Source organism: Myxocyprinus asiaticus, chromosome 42 (genome assembly GCF_019703515.2).
Source record: "Myxocyprinus asiaticus isolate MX2 ecotype Aquarium Trade chromosome 42, UBuf_Myxa_2, whole genome shotgun sequence".
Taxonomy (NCBI): Eukaryota; Metazoa; Chordata; class Actinopteri; order Cypriniformes; family Catostomidae; genus Myxocyprinus; species Myxocyprinus asiaticus.
Genome location: NC_059385.1, coordinates 18,646,166 through 18,664,249, shown reverse-complemented (window position 1 = coordinate 18,664,249; position 18,084 = coordinate 18,646,166). Strand labels below are relative to the sequence as shown.

General features: G+C 39.5%; 1 protein-coding gene across 2 annotated transcripts in view; it reads right to left on the bottom strand.

Annotated features, from left to right (window-relative positions):
* The window catches only part of LOC127433030 (cell adhesion molecule 2-like), a 633,917-nt gene that overhangs the window by 105,217 nt on the left and 510,616 nt on the right, over positions 1 to 18,084 (bottom strand). For both annotated transcript variants that reach the window (XM_051684644.1, XM_051684645.1), the window contains exon 4: positions 6,370 to 6,519. In XM_051684644.1, the coding sequence (XP_051540604.1) occupies positions 6,370 to 6,519 (150 nt within the window). The remainder of the gene's footprint in view (positions 1 to 6,369; positions 6,520 to 18,084) is intronic.

The following is an 18,084-nucleotide window of genomic DNA, read 5'->3' as shown; positions in this document are numbered from 1 at the left end:
ATTACACACAGTGTTAACTCCTGACAAGGCCAGGAAGGGCCAGACAGATAGATGAATAGAAAGATGGCATGCTTGCTCTCCATCACACTTTCATACTCACTCTTTCCTTAGGTCTCTCTTAGTGGAATGGAAACTGAAGGTATTTCACATAGATAGAGAAGCTAATTTTATTCATAGGACCCAAAGAAAAATAGGAGCGAAAGAGAGTAATAGAGAGAGGGAGAGAGAAAAGAAAAGAGAGATGGGGCAAGAAGAAAGCCAGACAAAATGTGTGGAAAGATGCATTGAGATTCAGCTTCGTAATGCCAAACACCACAGTAAAACGGCAACAACCTGAAGATGAATCCTTTGAAAACCTGAATTATTTTAGTGCTTTTATTTAGTGCATAGTGCTTTTATTACTTTTATACCAATAATAAAACTATGAATAAAAATATAAATTGTAATAATAAAACAATGCTGTAGTAAAACTTCAACACTATTCAGAAGAACACCCTGCTGAAATACAACTAAATTGTACTTGATTTTACATGATTTCTAGCCAATTCAAGCTAATTGTGAGGTTGATCAGCTGGATGGTGGTTGGTCAACCTGGTTAGAGTTGGTAGACCTCCTTGACCTATTTGAGCTGGTTAACCATATTCCAAAACACAGCTGGAACTTACTTCCAGCTTGTCTACCTTAAATTGTTATGTTCTGATTTTTCCAGCAGGGCATGCAGTCATGCACCAAACAACTCATGTGTAGCCATCCATATCACATTTGTGCATCCAGTTGCAACGGGATTTGCCACAAAGAGACGCATATGTACCAAGCAAAGACAAAGGGATGGCAGGCATAATAATGTGATTTGTCAGTGGGAGAATAATAGGGCACCTGTAGAAGCCGAGAGGAATTTTCCTACTCATTTTCTTTCTGCTGTGTCTGTTTGAGAATGTGGCAAAATCAGCACCACAGGAATGAAAGAGGAGGAGGCGGAGGGAGTGAAGGCCTGTGGTCCAAAATCACACACACTTTACTCTAGTAATTACCTTCCTTTCCAAGGGTACTGTGTCCTCCAACGTCGCTTTTGAGTCTTTTGAGGAGAGTTGTTAAACGGCATACAACCTCACATGTGCAGAACAAACACGTAATTAAGGTACTATAGTGATTAGCCTGAGTGCCGTTTAGAAAAAAACGCACATCTGCACCTGTACATGCGCTCTAAGGGACTTTAGAAGCAGATGATAAAAAATAGCAGCTGTAAATATTTCCCAAAAACCCCACTTTGGCCAAGTATAAAATGTCTGCAATCTCCCTTTCTCCCTAGCCTCATTTTCACTTTCCTTTATGCTGCAAAAACTGTCCAAAACCTGTTAAAAGCAGTACAATAGAGCACTTTTCCCACAAATACACTCACACACCCTTCACATACCTGTCATCGTGTGGCATGAGGGAGGGACTAAACTGTTAACTGTTACTTTTAAAAAGGCTAAAACAAAAATACTTTTGGAAACGGCAAGGGATGGGCAGATGTTTAAGTGGCAATACTTACAATACTGATGTCATACGACAGTTTTGTGTGAGGAACATACTGAATTTAAGTTATTTAAAGTATTGATTCAGTCTTTCTTTCCAGTGAATGTTAACTAATGCAAATGAATCAGTATGACAATGAGTTGAACTCAAGAACCGAATCAGTCCGATTTGTGAATGAGTCATTCAAACATGTTTTGTGAACTTGATCAACCGATTCATTTCGACATTTCGAACGATCAGACTCAGAATACACAGCTACTTCTCTCATGAACTTACTCAGGAAATCTAGGGTGGATGTCAAGATTTTCAGTGAATATTCCCTTAAATTTCTGTCTGTTCCTCACACAAAGCTACAGTACAGTACAACAGACAAGTGGTTGATCTATGCGGTGTAACAGATAATTAAATTTGTGAATAACAAGTGATTGATGTTTTCTGTCAGGGCTGAGATCAGATAGACTGACAACTTGCGAGGATAAACTATTCAAGCAGCTCCCTGGTACAAACTGGAGCCTGCAGAGACTCTTCCTCATGGTTCAACTGGATTGCACCAAGCTCTAAATCAAATCAGACACCATCCCTGGCAGGCGGATTTCACAACCTCCCGTTATCACTTCCTCCTCTTCGCTCTTGACGTGTTTCTTATTACGCTGTTTACCAAATGTGAAACTATTCGGTCGGATCTGAAGCTTGCTGTGTAAATAATTAAGCCATCGCTCTGGCATGAAGAGCGATCCATCTTGACGCTTTAATGGTTGAGTGGCTCAGTCTATCCACACCTGCAAACTTACTGCAGTCAACACAGCATATCCAAACAACCTTCCACTCTCTATCTCTCTCTCACATACACACACACACACACAAACTTGTTTTTATATCATTGTGGGGACTCTCCATAGACTTCCATGCATTTTATGTATTTTATACAGATTTTATGATAATTTCTATCCTCTAACTCTACTCCTAAACCTAACACAGAACCCCTCACCCCTCACAGAAACCTTTTTGCATTTTTACATTTTCAAAAAAACATAGTTTAGTATGTTTAATAAGCCATTTCCCTCGTGGGGACTGCTGGCTGGGCCCCACAAGGTAGGTGATCTCAGGTTTTACTATCCTTGTGGGGACATTTGGTCCACACAATGTAGTATAAACATGCACACACACATGCAGAAAAACACATATGAATGTCTTAGCAGGTGCCGCTCAGCCAATCACAAGTTGCTTCCATTGAGTTTGTTTCAGGAGGATGTAATTGCTGGAAATGGTGAGAGCGTGAGAGAAGATCTGCCCAAATTAACTCTTGACTGCTTTAGAAAACAGGCAGAGGAGTGGTGAGCCAAGGTGGGTTAAATTACAGAGCCGTGGCACATTTTATTCATATGTAGTAGCCCCGAGAAAACGTCTTGATATTCTTGAATGAAAAAACTAAACAAAACAAACATATTTGTAAAAAAAAAAAAAAAAAAAAAAAAGTGAAAAAGTTTAGATTTTTTTTTTTTTCTGTGAAATTAAATATTCAAAGTAATAAAGGTGTGATGATATTGTGTATTTTAATACCTTTTTACTTAAAGGTTACACCACATAACATTTTTTGTTACAGTTGTTACATGTCGTTACATATTTTTTATTTATTTATTGGTAGAAAATATCACAATCCTGTCTGGACTGCCCTACCTTTTCTGTTGGTTTTGGTTAAAGTTATATTCCGGGTTCAATTAAAGGTAAGCTCCATCAACAGTATTTGTGGCATAATATTGGTTACCACAAAAACATATTTTGACCACAAAACTTTATTTTGTCCCTCCTTTTCTTAAAAACAAAAATAAAAATGGAGTAAGGCACTTACAGTGAAAGTGAAGGGGGGGCAATCTGTAAACATTAAACAATTCACTGTTTTAAAAGTATAGTCACAAGACATAAACAATATACGTACATGTTAAAATGATCTTAGTGTGATAAAAAAATTTCTGTGTAAAGTTAGAGCCAATTTTACAACTTTATTGCCATGATGACGTAATGTCAACAAATAAATTACAATTTAACCATCTTTACAGCTCAAATAATACACAAGCTTCACATTTCTGCATTTCAACCCTCCAAAAGTTGGCACCAATCTCTTCCATTGCAAATGCCTCACTGTTACCTCGTTTAAAAAAATTAATTTTTTGTAGCAACAAACAATATGCCTCAAATGCTGTCGATTGAGCTTAACTTGGAATATTCCTTTAATGTTTGTCTGTAGTGTTTAAGCTCATGGCTTTGTCTTTAGGTGTGTTCGACTTCATGCAGCGCTGCTGGACTTGAAGTAGTGCATGTTGGTTAGAATTTTACAGTACAAAGATGGGCAAGGAGGAGGCGGGAACCGGCTGAACAGTAAACATAAAGTTTTAATGTCAAACTCAACTTAAAACCAACATAAACAAACATGCAGCGTGGCCACGTGCGTCTCTCTGGAACTGGCGTCTCCGGCTGCCCCTTATCTCGCTCTCCCGCTGATCAGCTGATTCAGCGCTGGCCATGCTCCATCACGGGCCGGCCACGCCCTCCTCCTCGTCACATGTATTAAGCAGCACATAAACCTTTTCAAATGAACAATGTTTCTGATTATTTTGTGTAAAAATCAAGCATCTGTCTATCTGAATGTCATTTCGTCTGCAAACATTGCGTGATATTCTGTGATTGGTGTTCAGCCAACGATGGGAAGTGCAAAGTGTCCGGCTTGACTGCTCTATTTTCAACTCCTCCCCCGACTGCAACCGGCAAATCTCGCTGATCGGCAAATCGAGTTGCAGTTCAAGTCCAACACACCTATTTTTTTTTTTTTTTTTGTCTGCCATGCACTCTCCCAACTTTGCCCACTTGTTTCCCCTTACCACACCCACTTGTTTAATCCTTGTTGAGTCTTCGTCATGTTAATTGGTGTCACCTGTTCCTCATGTGTTATTCTCCCTTTATGTTGTGCTTTCTTCCATCATGTCTCTGCTAGATTGTTTTATGTGTTCATGTGTTCAGTTGGTTCCTGTCTTGCGCTTTTTTATACCCATTTTTGTTATTCTTGTTTCTGTTGTTTTATTCCATTGTGAGTGTTTATGTTGCTGTTTTGATTTTTGTTAAATAAAGCCCATTATTTTCCTGCATTTTGAGTCCTTACTTCTGTTCCCTGACAATAAATGCAGTAAATGTTTTCCAAAATGTATGAAACCAACATAAACAAAAATATTAAATTTCTACAAACTTGACGTGGGTTTTAAACTAGATTCGGACAGCCTCGTTTGTCAATGACTCAATAGCTCAACACACTCTACAAGGTTTACCCTGCAAACCTCCTAACCCTGTCCATAACCTTTTCCCCTAACCTTTCAGTTAACCAACCCAGATTTTTAACCACTTCATCACAAATTTACCAACGTTAAATCAACTGTAATCCACCTCCTAATCAAAATACAGTACAAAGGGCTACAACTTCAAGGCTTTATGAACTTTCAGACAAGGTTATGTCAAGCCAACATCAAAGTCTTGAAGAATTTTTCTTCTGTAGTTTAGATTTTTTTGCTGCTGATTGCCAGAAGTTCTGGCAACTTAAAGTCAGATGGATGCCAGTGCTGCCCTTGAAAGATGCCACAGAGAAACGAAAAACAGCCATTCAAAACTAATTGTTATTCTGATTCCTTTGCTCAAGCAATACACCTCTGTATCTCTACGTGCAAGGATGCACCAAGATAGGTCTTTGACACAGATCTTTTAAAAACCAAAGGACATTTATTATCTCCATATAAACAACCTTGGGAATTCTCAGATATGGAGCGTCACAATCTCATTATAAAATCCAGTGTGTATCGAATATGTCCCATGATTACTTCCACACGAAAAACTCTGCTGACATAATGAACAGGGCATTTGCAGCGGCTGTGAAAATGCTCCTGCTCTGTACAGATCTGATCTGCGAATAGCAGATATCTTTAACGCTGCAGTCTTTGACTGGAGAGTCCTTTAAATGGCTCTCCTCCCATACCTCATTTATCAAATGTAATCTGTTAGAATTCCACAACATTAATCAAACCGCTGTCCTACTTTCTTGTGTGTGCATGTGTTCATGATTGTGTGTGCTGTAGTGCAAGAGAGCAAACGAGATTGTCTAGATGTTGATTTTGCATCTGCTCTTGATTAAGGGTGTTTATGGGTGAAAGTGTGTCTTATAAAGCCAGAGCGGACCAATATTGATTCTCTCTGGATTTATAACAAATCAGTCATGCAACAGGTGAGCACAAATCCATTTTACAACATCCAGCCCCATGTGGAAGTAAATCCAGACAACTGACTCGGAAAATGAGACACAGCCATATCCCTTCATACATAAAAATTCTACTCAAAGGGAATTTATAGAAGTTCTTACTAGATCATACTGAAATCGCAATCTTAAACAACCAAAACAGAAATAAAAGAGTTAAGCACAATCCCTGTGAACTTTAAAGTCAACATTAGCTCTGTAATTTGACATATTTCAAAGTGAAACAAGATATTCAATAATAATAATAATAATAATAATAATAATAATAATAATAATAAAATTGTAGGCTAGGATTTGATTTTTATCTTTCAGGAATTGATTGGATCTTGAAAAATAGCTATTACATACTTGACTGGAACTAGGCAGTTGAAAAAGAAGGACTGATGACATCAGAGGCCAGGGAAATTAATTAAGAAGTTAAACAAGGTCCATTTTGATTCATGATTACTTTAAAGTTCATACATTAAATCTCAAGAGTTCTCTGCCCACCTGATAACACAAAAGACAAAGATTTGGAGCCATATGAATATGGAGTTCTATTGCTTCACACACTCACTCACCTTTCTTGTCCCCAAAGAAGAGCGTCTGCTGTGCTGGGTTTGACCACTGGAGGGAGGTGTTGTCATTGTGTTCCACACGACAGGTCAGGTTGGCTATCCCTCCTTCTGTCACAGTCATGTTCTGGACGATGGGGAACTGACCTTGAGCTCCTACAAGACACAGTCAGAAAGGGGTTGAGAGATAGTTACGACCACAGCAACATACAGTACTGTATGGAGCTGCATTCAACCTTTAGCATTAACTCTCAATATGGAGTATGTTCTGCTGAAGCTCAAATCATGTGGTTTGGTTTGCAGAAGAAATGTTTCATAAAAACTGAGAGAAAGAGTGCTATTCACGGCTAACGTGGGTGAAAAGTACAGAAGGTGATGAAAGTTACTTGCATCATTCAACACTAAATCATAACTGAGTCACAAACACATGAGGAGAGCAGGCTACAGTACAGTTTCAGACATGTAAGATCTGTAATTGAAGATTAGATTGTCTTAATTTTAAGGCAACTAGATGACAATAAGCAGCTTTTGTGGCAGATTTAGAGTCCTTTCTGGAAGTTTTAAGCCCTCAAAAAGAAATCGTAATTTAGAAAGAAACAATAATAATAAATGTAAAAAAAAATCCAAATTGGTGCCAAAATCTTGTTGCAGAATCTTTGAGTTTGTGGAGGTGTTAAAATTTACCACAAAACAGAAAGATCTGCCACTAGCTTAAACCAGAAGCAGTTTAAGAGGAGGAAATGGCCCACTCGTAGAAAAATTATTTGGAGAAAATGTAACTTTTAATATGGCAGTGGAAATTCCAGCTTTCAGTTACAGAAACCACTTGCGTTTTTGGTATAGGTAGTTTACTCTAGAACACACATGCACATTCACTATACCAGCCAAAATAATGCAATTTTTTTAGATTTGAGCTAAAAAGGCAAAATGAATAATACTATTGTTGTCAACTTTCATTGTTGTTTGAAATGCATTATATACAAGTTTTTCCAACCTGTTCTCATAGAAGCTAATTACTATACAGTACCAACATTTTTGCTAAATGATTTTATGTGGTGCATTGCAAGTAATTAACACTAGAGGTGCTACAGTACAACAACAACAATGACTTCCCTTTCACACAAATCACAAGTAAAATGACAAATTATTAGTTTATACACACTTACGTTTCACTGTCCTTCACACAATGCTTTCTAATGACATATAAATACTTTTACTATAGCACATAAATGAGTTATACATTTTAACATTTAACATTCCCAACTTCATTTACAAGCTTGTTCAAGTGTGATCAAATTGCACAGAGCGTTGCACTTGCGATGCAAGTCATATCACATTTGCTTTTTGTAATAGTAACAGTTAGGTTTATATTTAGGGTTTAGTGTAGGAGTTAGGTTTTGTTGATTTAAAACTCAATAGAACATTAACCATAAAAACCTAATCTGTTTAGGAGAACATTTAACTTGCTTTTAGTGCCACTCAGTGGACATTTTCCATAGTTCGATTACCATGGAACTGCCGTGATACATCTAATGAAACATTTAAACCTTTTAGATACAGACATCGCCTGTCAGTCAACTCGAGAATGCACATGCGCATTTGCTAGACAAGCCAGGAAAATTGCATTTTTTTGTGTGATTGAGCTAAAGAAGCACAATTAATGATACCAGTGTTGTCAGATTTTACTGCCAGTTTGAAATATGTTCTTTGATCATAATCTTGACCAACAGAGATTTCTGTCTTTCCCCATTCAAGTCGATAGGAGCTGTACTATGCTACTTGTTTACATAGAAAAATAGCTGCCCAGCCTGCCTGGGAGCGTTTCAAAGATGGTCGTCATGTGGACCGATTTGTCTTGAAAGAGACTTTGACTTTGCTTACACTCAGTGAACATCTCCGCCAACTAAGAATGTCCCCTAAGCAGGTAAAGAGAACAGATAAGGGTCACTAATGAGTTCTTGCTTTTCAATATCTGAGTAGAAGACTGAATAAAGGTTTAGCACAGTGAGAAATAACTCACAAACTGACATCCATCATGGCACCCCAGGGTTAGACAGGCAATAACAGATCACCTTGTGCTGGGAAGGGACTCATAGGGGAGTTATTGAAACACACACACAAACGCACACACACAAACACACACACACACACACACACACACACACACACATACATTATATATAAGACAGCCCTAGAGAGGACATGATAGATGAATAATCTCTATTTATTTAAAGTGAAGAAGTGATGGCCCACACACCAGAGGTTAACATCTCCAGTGCTGAAGCTGTCAGCCAATGGGACATCAGGACGGATGAACAAAGTCAGGATATGTTGTAATGGGTAAAGTAGATGGACAGTTGGGTGAAGGAAGTATGTTTTAAGTTCTCACTGAAAGCTTAATGCCAACATATTCACATGATAACATGGTAATCGTGGTAATAATGTGTACGAGATTGTAAGATACCATGTGACTTGGCTCGTATGAAAAGGTATGACTTTTATTTCCATAGAGACCAGCCAATCAACAAACATAATTTCAAATAGATACAATGCAACTTAAAACTTAATTTTAAGAAAGTATATATATGTGAACAGATTTCATGACTCTTTTTATTTATGCACTACAAATGACTGATGTACAGTATGTCAATAACCAGTTATACATTTCCCTCGTCCCCATCTAAACGCAGATGTTTTCTTTTCCTATTATTTTTATTAGTCACTTTCCTATTAAAATCATGGTTAGGTTTAGGTTTGAGTTAAGGGTTAAACATTGTTTGTTGTTTTGTTTATTTTTCTCTATCAGAGTAAAAGTTGCATGCTTTTGTATGAGCCAACTTATGCAATTTCACCATCTTGGACTAATTATTATGTCTTATCAAGAAATCAAGTTGGGAATGCTGTGTGAAGCAAGAATATCAGAGCATATTTGATGTTTAAATGGTAAATGGTAAATTAGACAGTTTTAAAGACCCTATAAAATCAAAATTAGTGTTTTATCCATTTTAGTCCATGTGTGTTTTATATGCTATCTACAGTAAATGTAAGCGCAGCGTAGTTCTAGCAGGAAGACTCACAGCTGTACATCATTACACCATTAGCTAGGTTACTCCTAGCCAATCATGCGTCAGCCATCGCTTTATAAGCCTGCTCACAATAGGCTGTGTTTTGTTTGGAAGATGGCCGCATACGTCATCGAGGCTATCTTGTTTCAGAAAAGCGAGTAGGACACTCCGAATGCAGCCTTCAAACGCGACCTTCTTTCACGGGAATTCAGAGGATGCATGAGGTGTATCCTTCATGGGCACTCACAACCCACAATTCTTTGCTTCAACGGGAATGTCAACAAAAATAAAAAATAAATAATAATAATAATATGATGCTCAAACGCAAGTTATGTTAATTCCAAAGTTGAAGTACCTCAGTAGATGGGTGCAGAGTATATAATATGTGAAATTATATTAATATATAATTAAAATAAAGTATTAGACTAAAAGTACACCTGGAAAATCTATTTTCTTTTCTCTTTACATTATTATAACTCTCCTAAAATTTACCTCATACATTCTCTTCTAAAAGGACTTTGTTACCTTCTCACTCAAAGCGCTTGCGCTTGTTAAAGAGTGGCGTGCTGTCATGTTACATTTAGTTTCCGTTCGTCCTACGAAGGCCGTCTTGTTTAAATGAGACTTGTTTAAAGGAGGATGCTCGGTATACTGCAGCCTTCAAAGGACGCATCCTACCTAACACGCAGCCTTCGAAACGAGACACGGCTTATCACATTGCTGTTTCAGTGTGTCAACACGGCAGCATCATTCTATAGCTCACTACATCTGACGTTGAGTCAGATTCGCTCCCCGACGAGCTAACATCCAACTCTGGACATGTATTGGTCACTGCTCCTTACCTTTTATCCAGGATCAGCAGCTCCTCGCCACAACACGCACCTGAAATTTCGGATCGTGGCCCTCTTGGAATGATAATAGACATGTTAACGGCATCTCCGTCAACTCCGAACTCTCCAGGCCACAAGTGAACCAGTTCATATAACATCTCGGGAAGCCAGCTTTCCCTCCCAAACGATGCCGCCGCTTCATCTCAACTTTCTGCCCCGCATCAAACTTACGTGGCGTAAACGATCAGCAAACCCAGATGTTAATCCATATTTCAGTCACTTTGGAGACCTCCCTCAGTCGAGCCACCGCATCTACCGCAATCGGAATGCATGACTCAGTGCGGAAGGAGCAAGCTCCTTGCCAAGTCTGTCAAAATCATCGCCTCAAGGCAGCAGCTGATTCCCATCAGAAATAAGCTAAGTTCTCAATCTTATCCATCAAATGCATTCAGAGGATGGTTTATGGGTATGTTGTCTGTTCATTATAACCCTCATCTGCATCAATATCAAAATCAAGAGCCAATATTTCAATAGAGCCTTCGGCTCTCATAGTTAATGGCAGTCGATCACACATTCACAGCAAGATCGCCATGATGGTAACTTAGTCAGGTTCACAACGCATATTCATTCATCGTGTTGCATGCCCGACTGTACCCCTATCGGGGAATTAAGATCTATTCTTCATGCATGTCATGATGCACAGTGCTCATTGTACGGGGTCTCATCACTCCATTCAGATAAGGAAGCACCACTGTTGCTGCACGCCTCTGACACCTAGCGGTAGGCTCATCAGATAATTTCATTACCAGTGTAATGCATTTTGCTGCCTTATATGATCAAGTCATACCCCCTGATTCCTATTTCACAGTATATTTACATTTTATTACTCATTCAGGCATCAATACAGTGCAGAAATTTTTATTATATGTCTCTCCATAAATCATTTTATTCTTTTATCACTGTTTGGACCATGTTTCAATCAATGGGGACTTTCAAGCATTGGGGCTTTATCAATGTTCCAAATTTCAATGCTCATCACGAGTTTAACAACTATGTCAGCCTAACTACATTACATTTTAATTTAAGTATCACTGCATTTCAGTTTTTGCTCCGTTCACTTTTAATGCGCTCATCGTTGGGGCTGTTACATTTAGTAGCAGGTAAGTAAGGATTTGTTTAATCATTGGATAAAACCTATGCCGGATTAATTTTCATAGCGTTTGAAATTTCAAAAGCTCATTTCTTTTTCGCTACTGTTAATTTTCTGTTCCTGCTGGTAAGTTTAAACCATTTAAATAATGGTTCATGGAGCCTATTGGCTATTTACAAAAGGGGCGGATCCTTCACAATTCCCCACCCAAACTTCCTTCATCAATAGAAAACACTGTTTATTTTAACAGGACAGAAAAATGTGATTTATTGCATTGTTTGGATACAGTGAAAGAGCAGGTGATTTTGGTGCGGCTGATGAGAGAAAAAGAGACAGACAGACAGGTCTTTAGTTCGATGCAACTGCAAATTTGGTCTTTTTCTGCTCACTGCTAATTGCAGTGTGTTACAATTAGCCTGATTTGAGAGGCTGTCCTCAGCCATAGTGTAGCTTTCACAAGAATACTGAGAGGACAAGAAATACAGAGAGAGAAAGCAGGAGAGAGATGGCGAGAGCGAGAGAGAAGTTGCTAAGGGCCTCTCCACAGGCTGCCGGACTGAAGAGCACATTGGCCAGCTGTGGTGCTTAATTCTTTTCAGTGCCTCTGGCAGGCACATACCATACACACACACACACACTGAAGAGGTGTCGATTTGGGTTCCTCTCCTGTTTTAGCAAGAGAGACACCTGCATATCCATAATCATGATTTACAAAATCTGGCTATACAAAGCTTGGCACCAAAATGCTAATGATGGCACCGCAATCCCACTCTGGCTATTTATCTGCAACAAATTTTCAGTTGCATTATAGGTTAATGCTCATTTCCATGTACAAATAATAGCTTCTTTTTGAGTTGACACAATATTCACCAAACGTTTGCTACTATATTTTTGTATGTGTGGAAAAATTAATTAACCAAGATGGCCAGAGGAGTTTTGAGTGCACAAAAGACAACATACAGCTCTGTGGACACCCGTCCAAAAAGAGAAACCAGGAGACATGTCCCCTGACAGATTACACTACATAAAGGCTGGTTGACCCAGGATAGCAAGCCGATTTCTGATCACATCTCCTGAGTGTCTCAGTCTGACGAGCCGATGGCTGCTCCTCTTACTCGCTCAGGAATCAGACAAGAGAGGAGAGGAGGTCATTTACTACTCTGATTAAGGTCTCCTACAGTCCACTGCATTAGATGTGAAGGAAGAAAGAGACAGAGAAATGGATTCGTATTACTCTTGGAAGGCAGAATACATTATTCATCTGGATTTTGCATGAAGCATGACCTGTCAGACACTCAGTGCTTCCTTGATCTCTAAACCCATCTCTTTCCTCCTTTATTTTGTCATTCCATTCTCACTCTTCACACTATAATCAGGAAAAAAGGGTCAAGGTCTGTGAATGGGAAATCAGTCAAAACTGTAAGTGTAAATATGGTCCTATGTTAATGCATATGTTGAAAACAAATACTTAGATTAATTCCATAATTCCATTAATTGCATTATTAAAATAATTTGCTTTCAAAACATTGCTGTTAGGTTTAGCGGTCCACCATGTCTATTTCAGGCTCAAACAATAGTGTGAGTCTAAAGGCAGGACTACTTTTTTGAACTGTCCTGTTCAGAAACAATCATTATTTTTGCAATCCATTTGGTATCACTAGTGGTGCAAAAATTAAACACTTCACCCATTAACATGTTGTAGTATGGAATTTTAGAAAACGAAATGAGCACAAAAAGAGCTAATGAGGGTAAATGATTGGTAAATGTCATGGTTACTTGCGTAACCTCCATTCCCTGATGGAAGGAACGAGATGTTGTGTCGATGTAGTGACACTAGGGGTCACTCTTGGGAGCCCGAGACACCTCTGGTCTTTGATAAAAGGCCAATGAAAATTGGCGAGTGGTATTTGCATGCCACTCCCCCGGACATACGGGTATTAAAGGAGCTGGTATGCAACCACTCATTCAGGTTTTATGCTGAGGAGCCGAGACAAGGTCCGGCCATATCAGCGGGTAGTTCAGAGTTGTGGCAGGAGGGACACAACGTCTCGTTCACTCCATCAGAGAACAGAGGTTACGCAAATAACCATGACATTCCCTATCTGTCACTCACTCGATGTTGTGTCGATGTAGTGACACTAGGGGTCCCTATACAAAACGGCGCTACTGGCTGAATTGTGTTACGTGAACTGGCGGTGTGTGATGGGCAGACCATTGTGTGCCTCGTAGCCAGTGCACCAGGCCGACACGTAACCTCCCCCAACATAGTTATGAGTGTCGAACGGCCCTTTGGGGACAAGTCGACTACCCAAAAGATAGAGACAGGCTAACCCAGTCGTGGCCTCTTTTCCCCTTCTTTTTTTACCACTCCCTAAAAAAAAGGGGGATTATCCGACTGGGCCGACCAGGTCTAGTCGGGGGTGTCCCTCCCAAGGGGAGGACACCGCGGAGACCACACCTCGCCCAGAGAGGGGGGGATATTTAAGTGGAAAATACATCACATGGTCTTGCCGATCATGTGGAGAAGTCTCATGGTAGATCCTAGGAGTTACTACAAACATGGAGACTGTGGCAGAGGGGTCTCTGCCCAAGGAAGATGCAGTTTTCCAACAGGGAAACGAATTAGCGGAAGATATACATCGCATGGGGTTACCTTACAAGGAACCGCCACATGCGGAGCACCTACCCCAGAACAGGGCTCTTAGTTAGCACGTGTACTGGGCCGGCAGCGAGTCTCTCCGAAAACTCGACTGCCACAGGGCTCAGAGGAAGTCAATCAGGGAACATAGTTTGTGAACACTACTGGGAATTAATGGCGCACGTCTTCAGCTCAGAGGAGGTGAAAGGCGCTATGTGCAAGCGATACTCCTGGCCAGCTATCCCGGTCATATCCGCTTGTATTGCGTGGCACTACCCGGGACGAAACTGGTTCCACCCGGAGGTTGTAGAACCTCTCAAGGTGTTGGGTGTTGCCCAGCCTGCTGCTCTGCAAATGTCTGTTAGAGAGGCACCCCTGGCCAGGGCCCAGGAGGCCGCTACACCCCTGGTAGAATGGGCTCATAGCCCTACCGGGGGCGGCACGTCCTGGGCGTGATATGCCATAGCTATGGCGTCAATGGGCCAGTGGGCGATCCTCTGCTTGGAGACAGCGCTTCCTTTCCGCTGTGCACCAAAGCAGACAAAGAGCTGCTCAGAGATCCAAAAGCTCTGCGTGCAATCCAAATAGATGCGTAAAGCATGCACCAGACACAGCAATGACAGGGCTGTGTCTGCCTCCTCCTTGCAGGTTCACCACCTGGTCCCTAAAAGGGGTGGTGGGAACCTTGGGCACATAGCCCAGTCGGGGTCTCAAGATCACGTGAGAGTACCCCGGACCGAACTCCAGACATGTTTCGCTGACTGAGAACGCTTGCAGGTCTCCTACCCTCTTGATGGAAGTGAGCGCAGTCAGGAGAGCAGTCTTCAAGGAGAGTGACCATTAAAAAATCAAAGCACCCCGAAGAGGCTTTTTAACCACAGTAGTGTGACTCAAAGCACATGATAATATTTGCATTAGCTCCCTCACGGATGTCTGAACCTGCCCGGTCAGAGTACTTATACAGGCAGTGACAGTTTGATTATTATTTTTGTTTGACTTCAATGTGAGATTTTGTCATTTGAAGATTCGTGTATTGTGCTATTTAGACTCATAGCTCACAATGCACTTTTTTGCTGCTGTTTTGAGTATTGTTTGAGGACGTTCCATTACAATAAACATTCTTTATTCCAGCGTCCCGTCTCTAGACAAAAAACCGATTAAACGTTCATGAAACCTCACGGTTAACCAAATGTTAAAAATGGTAACCGTGCACATCCTTAGTTTTTACATGGCATATTTGTATATATGTGAATGAGATTTGAGAGGAAGGGGAATATTAATTAAATTAAATAATAAAATTAAATTTAAAGGCATTAAAGAGGATGTACAAAGTTTTTTAGTTTATACTGTTGTTTGTCCAACTCGTTCTGTCCTGGAAATATATTAAGATGTGGACCGTTTGTAACATGCTAAGAGTAAATTCGAAGTAGCTGAGGAGTTCTGAGCCTGTGCTTCTGGCAATTCTGAAATTAACATAATTTTGCACATTTCCTGATAAGAGCACTTATGAAAAACAAATAACTACTAAGAGACACCTGCAACTACTTACAATGCCTAACAGCACAAACTAACAACACTGAGAAAAAAACCTCTAGAAATCTTTTTTTTTTTTTCAAAATGGAGTCAATCCACCAAAATATGCTCTGAAATACAGGATGTGTTAAAAAGTATTAAAAAATATTGAAATTAATACATTAATAAATCTAGAAATAAAATAAAAAGTTTGACTTCAGCTGTGTGTCTAGCATAATAAGAAATACTTCTTAAATAGAAATGTAGACAGTAAGGTAATATGACAACAAGAATTTGAAAAGTCAAGCCAAGAAATGAAGAAGATATCTAATTAAAAATACATCTACCCACATCTTGTGGCCTCTCCACTCACCTGAGTGAACTACACTCTTAAACATTTAACTATCAATAAAGTAATTGACTTGTTATTAAATGAATCTGTGGTAACTTTATTTTACCTCTAGACCAATTTTTGTTTTGTTGTTTATTTTTATTTTTTTTATTTTTTTATTTTTTTGCAATAAAAATTTGTGAATTCTGGTCCTAAAATCTAAAACCAATTCAGTTTGAATATGTGACTCTTTGCTGTAAGAGACTTCCAATGAAAATGATTTTTTTATAAGATTGAAACAATTGCAAAAATTCTGAGATAAAAAAATATGTTTAGTGTGGCTATATTATAGTGGCTCAACATTATAGTGTCTGTTTCATACTTTTGGATTCAGATTCAAGCATTCTGTCAGAGTCTGCAATAATAAAGGAGAATTTTACTCTGCAGACAGTTAGTTGTCATCTCCAGTTATTCCAGATGTAAAATAATGGAACCTCTGACCACAGTGCATTAATTTTATGTTTTGCAGTCTGGAGTTTATCTAATATATTGTACAGTACATTATTCCATTTTAACCAACATCAAATCATTTAATAAATAAAAATAAAATAAATAAATAAATAAATAAATAAAAGAGGATAAAAATCTGTGCAGTAGACCGCATCAACACTTTTAATTATTGTATTATTCATTTTTTGTACCAGATTTCACATGCTTATCTAATATTTATACTGTATGCTGCCCATACAGGCATGGAGCTCTCTAGCATTTTTGTTACTTTTGTTTGTTAGTCATGTTTTTTTGTCACTCTTTCCTGATCAGATTCACCAGGGATGAACTGCTGAACATTCGGCAGAATCTGTAATTTTTGTGTGTTTTTTTTTGTGTGTGTGTTTGATTATTCAGATGTTTTATTAGACATCTTAGTTGGAGGTGCAGCGGTGCTCTACAAGCGATCCAAAAGACACACACGAGGGAAGCAAGCCAGCGTGCTTGTGAAGCTTCATCAACATGGCTTTAGCACTCCGCTGCTGAGTATTCATCTGGCGAATGCCTGCTCCCTTGCCAACAAAATGGACGTACTGCTTCTGCTCACTCAAACAAATAAGGACTTTTCTAACTCTGCTGCTCTGTGTTTTATTGAAACCTGGCTGAGTGAAGCCATCCCGGACAGCTTGTTACATCTGCCGGGCTTTTAGCTATTCAGAGCAGATCGCATTGCGTAGTTATCTGGAAAAATGAGAGGCGGTGGAACATGCTTTTACAGCAACGAAAGTTGGGTACAGATTTATAAGCGTTGAATAAGATGTGCTGTCCTAATTTAGAGGCGCTTTTCATCAACTGTAAGCCTTTCTACTCGCCACAGGAGTTTTCCTAGTTTATTCTGGTGAGTATTTATATCCCGCCACAAGCATGCATGAACGCAATGTTGCAAAAGCTGGCTGATCATATCACAGACATGGAGCAACAACACCCAGACTCATTTTAACAAAGCTAACCTCACCCGTGAACTGCCAAAATACAAACAACACATCACATGCCCCACCAGAGAAAGAAATATATTGGACCACTGCAACACCATTGTAAAGGATGCATATCGCTCTGTCCCATGTGCAGCTTTAGGACTCTCTTATCACTGTCTGGTTCATCCAGAGCTACAAGCAGAAATTAAAATCAGCTAAGCCTGTAGTAAGGACTGTAAAGAGGTGGACCAATGAAGCAGAGCTGGAACTACAAGCCTGTGTTGACTGCACTGATTGGAGTGTTTCTGAGGCTGCAGCCACAGACCTGGATGAGCTCACAGATACTGTAGATACTGTGACATCATATATCAGTTTCTGTGAGGATATGTGCATCTCTACTTGATCATTCAATAATGATAAACCATGGTTTACAGGAAAACTCAGACAGCTTCATCATGTCAGTGAGAATGCTTACAGAAGTGGGGATAAAACATTGTAAAACCAGGCCTGGAGTACACTTACTAAGAAAATCAGAGTGGCTAAAAGAAGCTACTCTGAAAAGCTGAAAAAACAGTTTTCAGCCAATGATCCTGCATCTGTGTGGAAAGGCCTAAAAAGCATCACCAAGTACAAGACTCCTTCCCCTGGCTCTGTAGAGAGTCAACTAATGGCTGATGAACTGAATGTGTTTTACTTCAGGATTGAAAAGTCCAGTTTCACACCCCTCCCCTG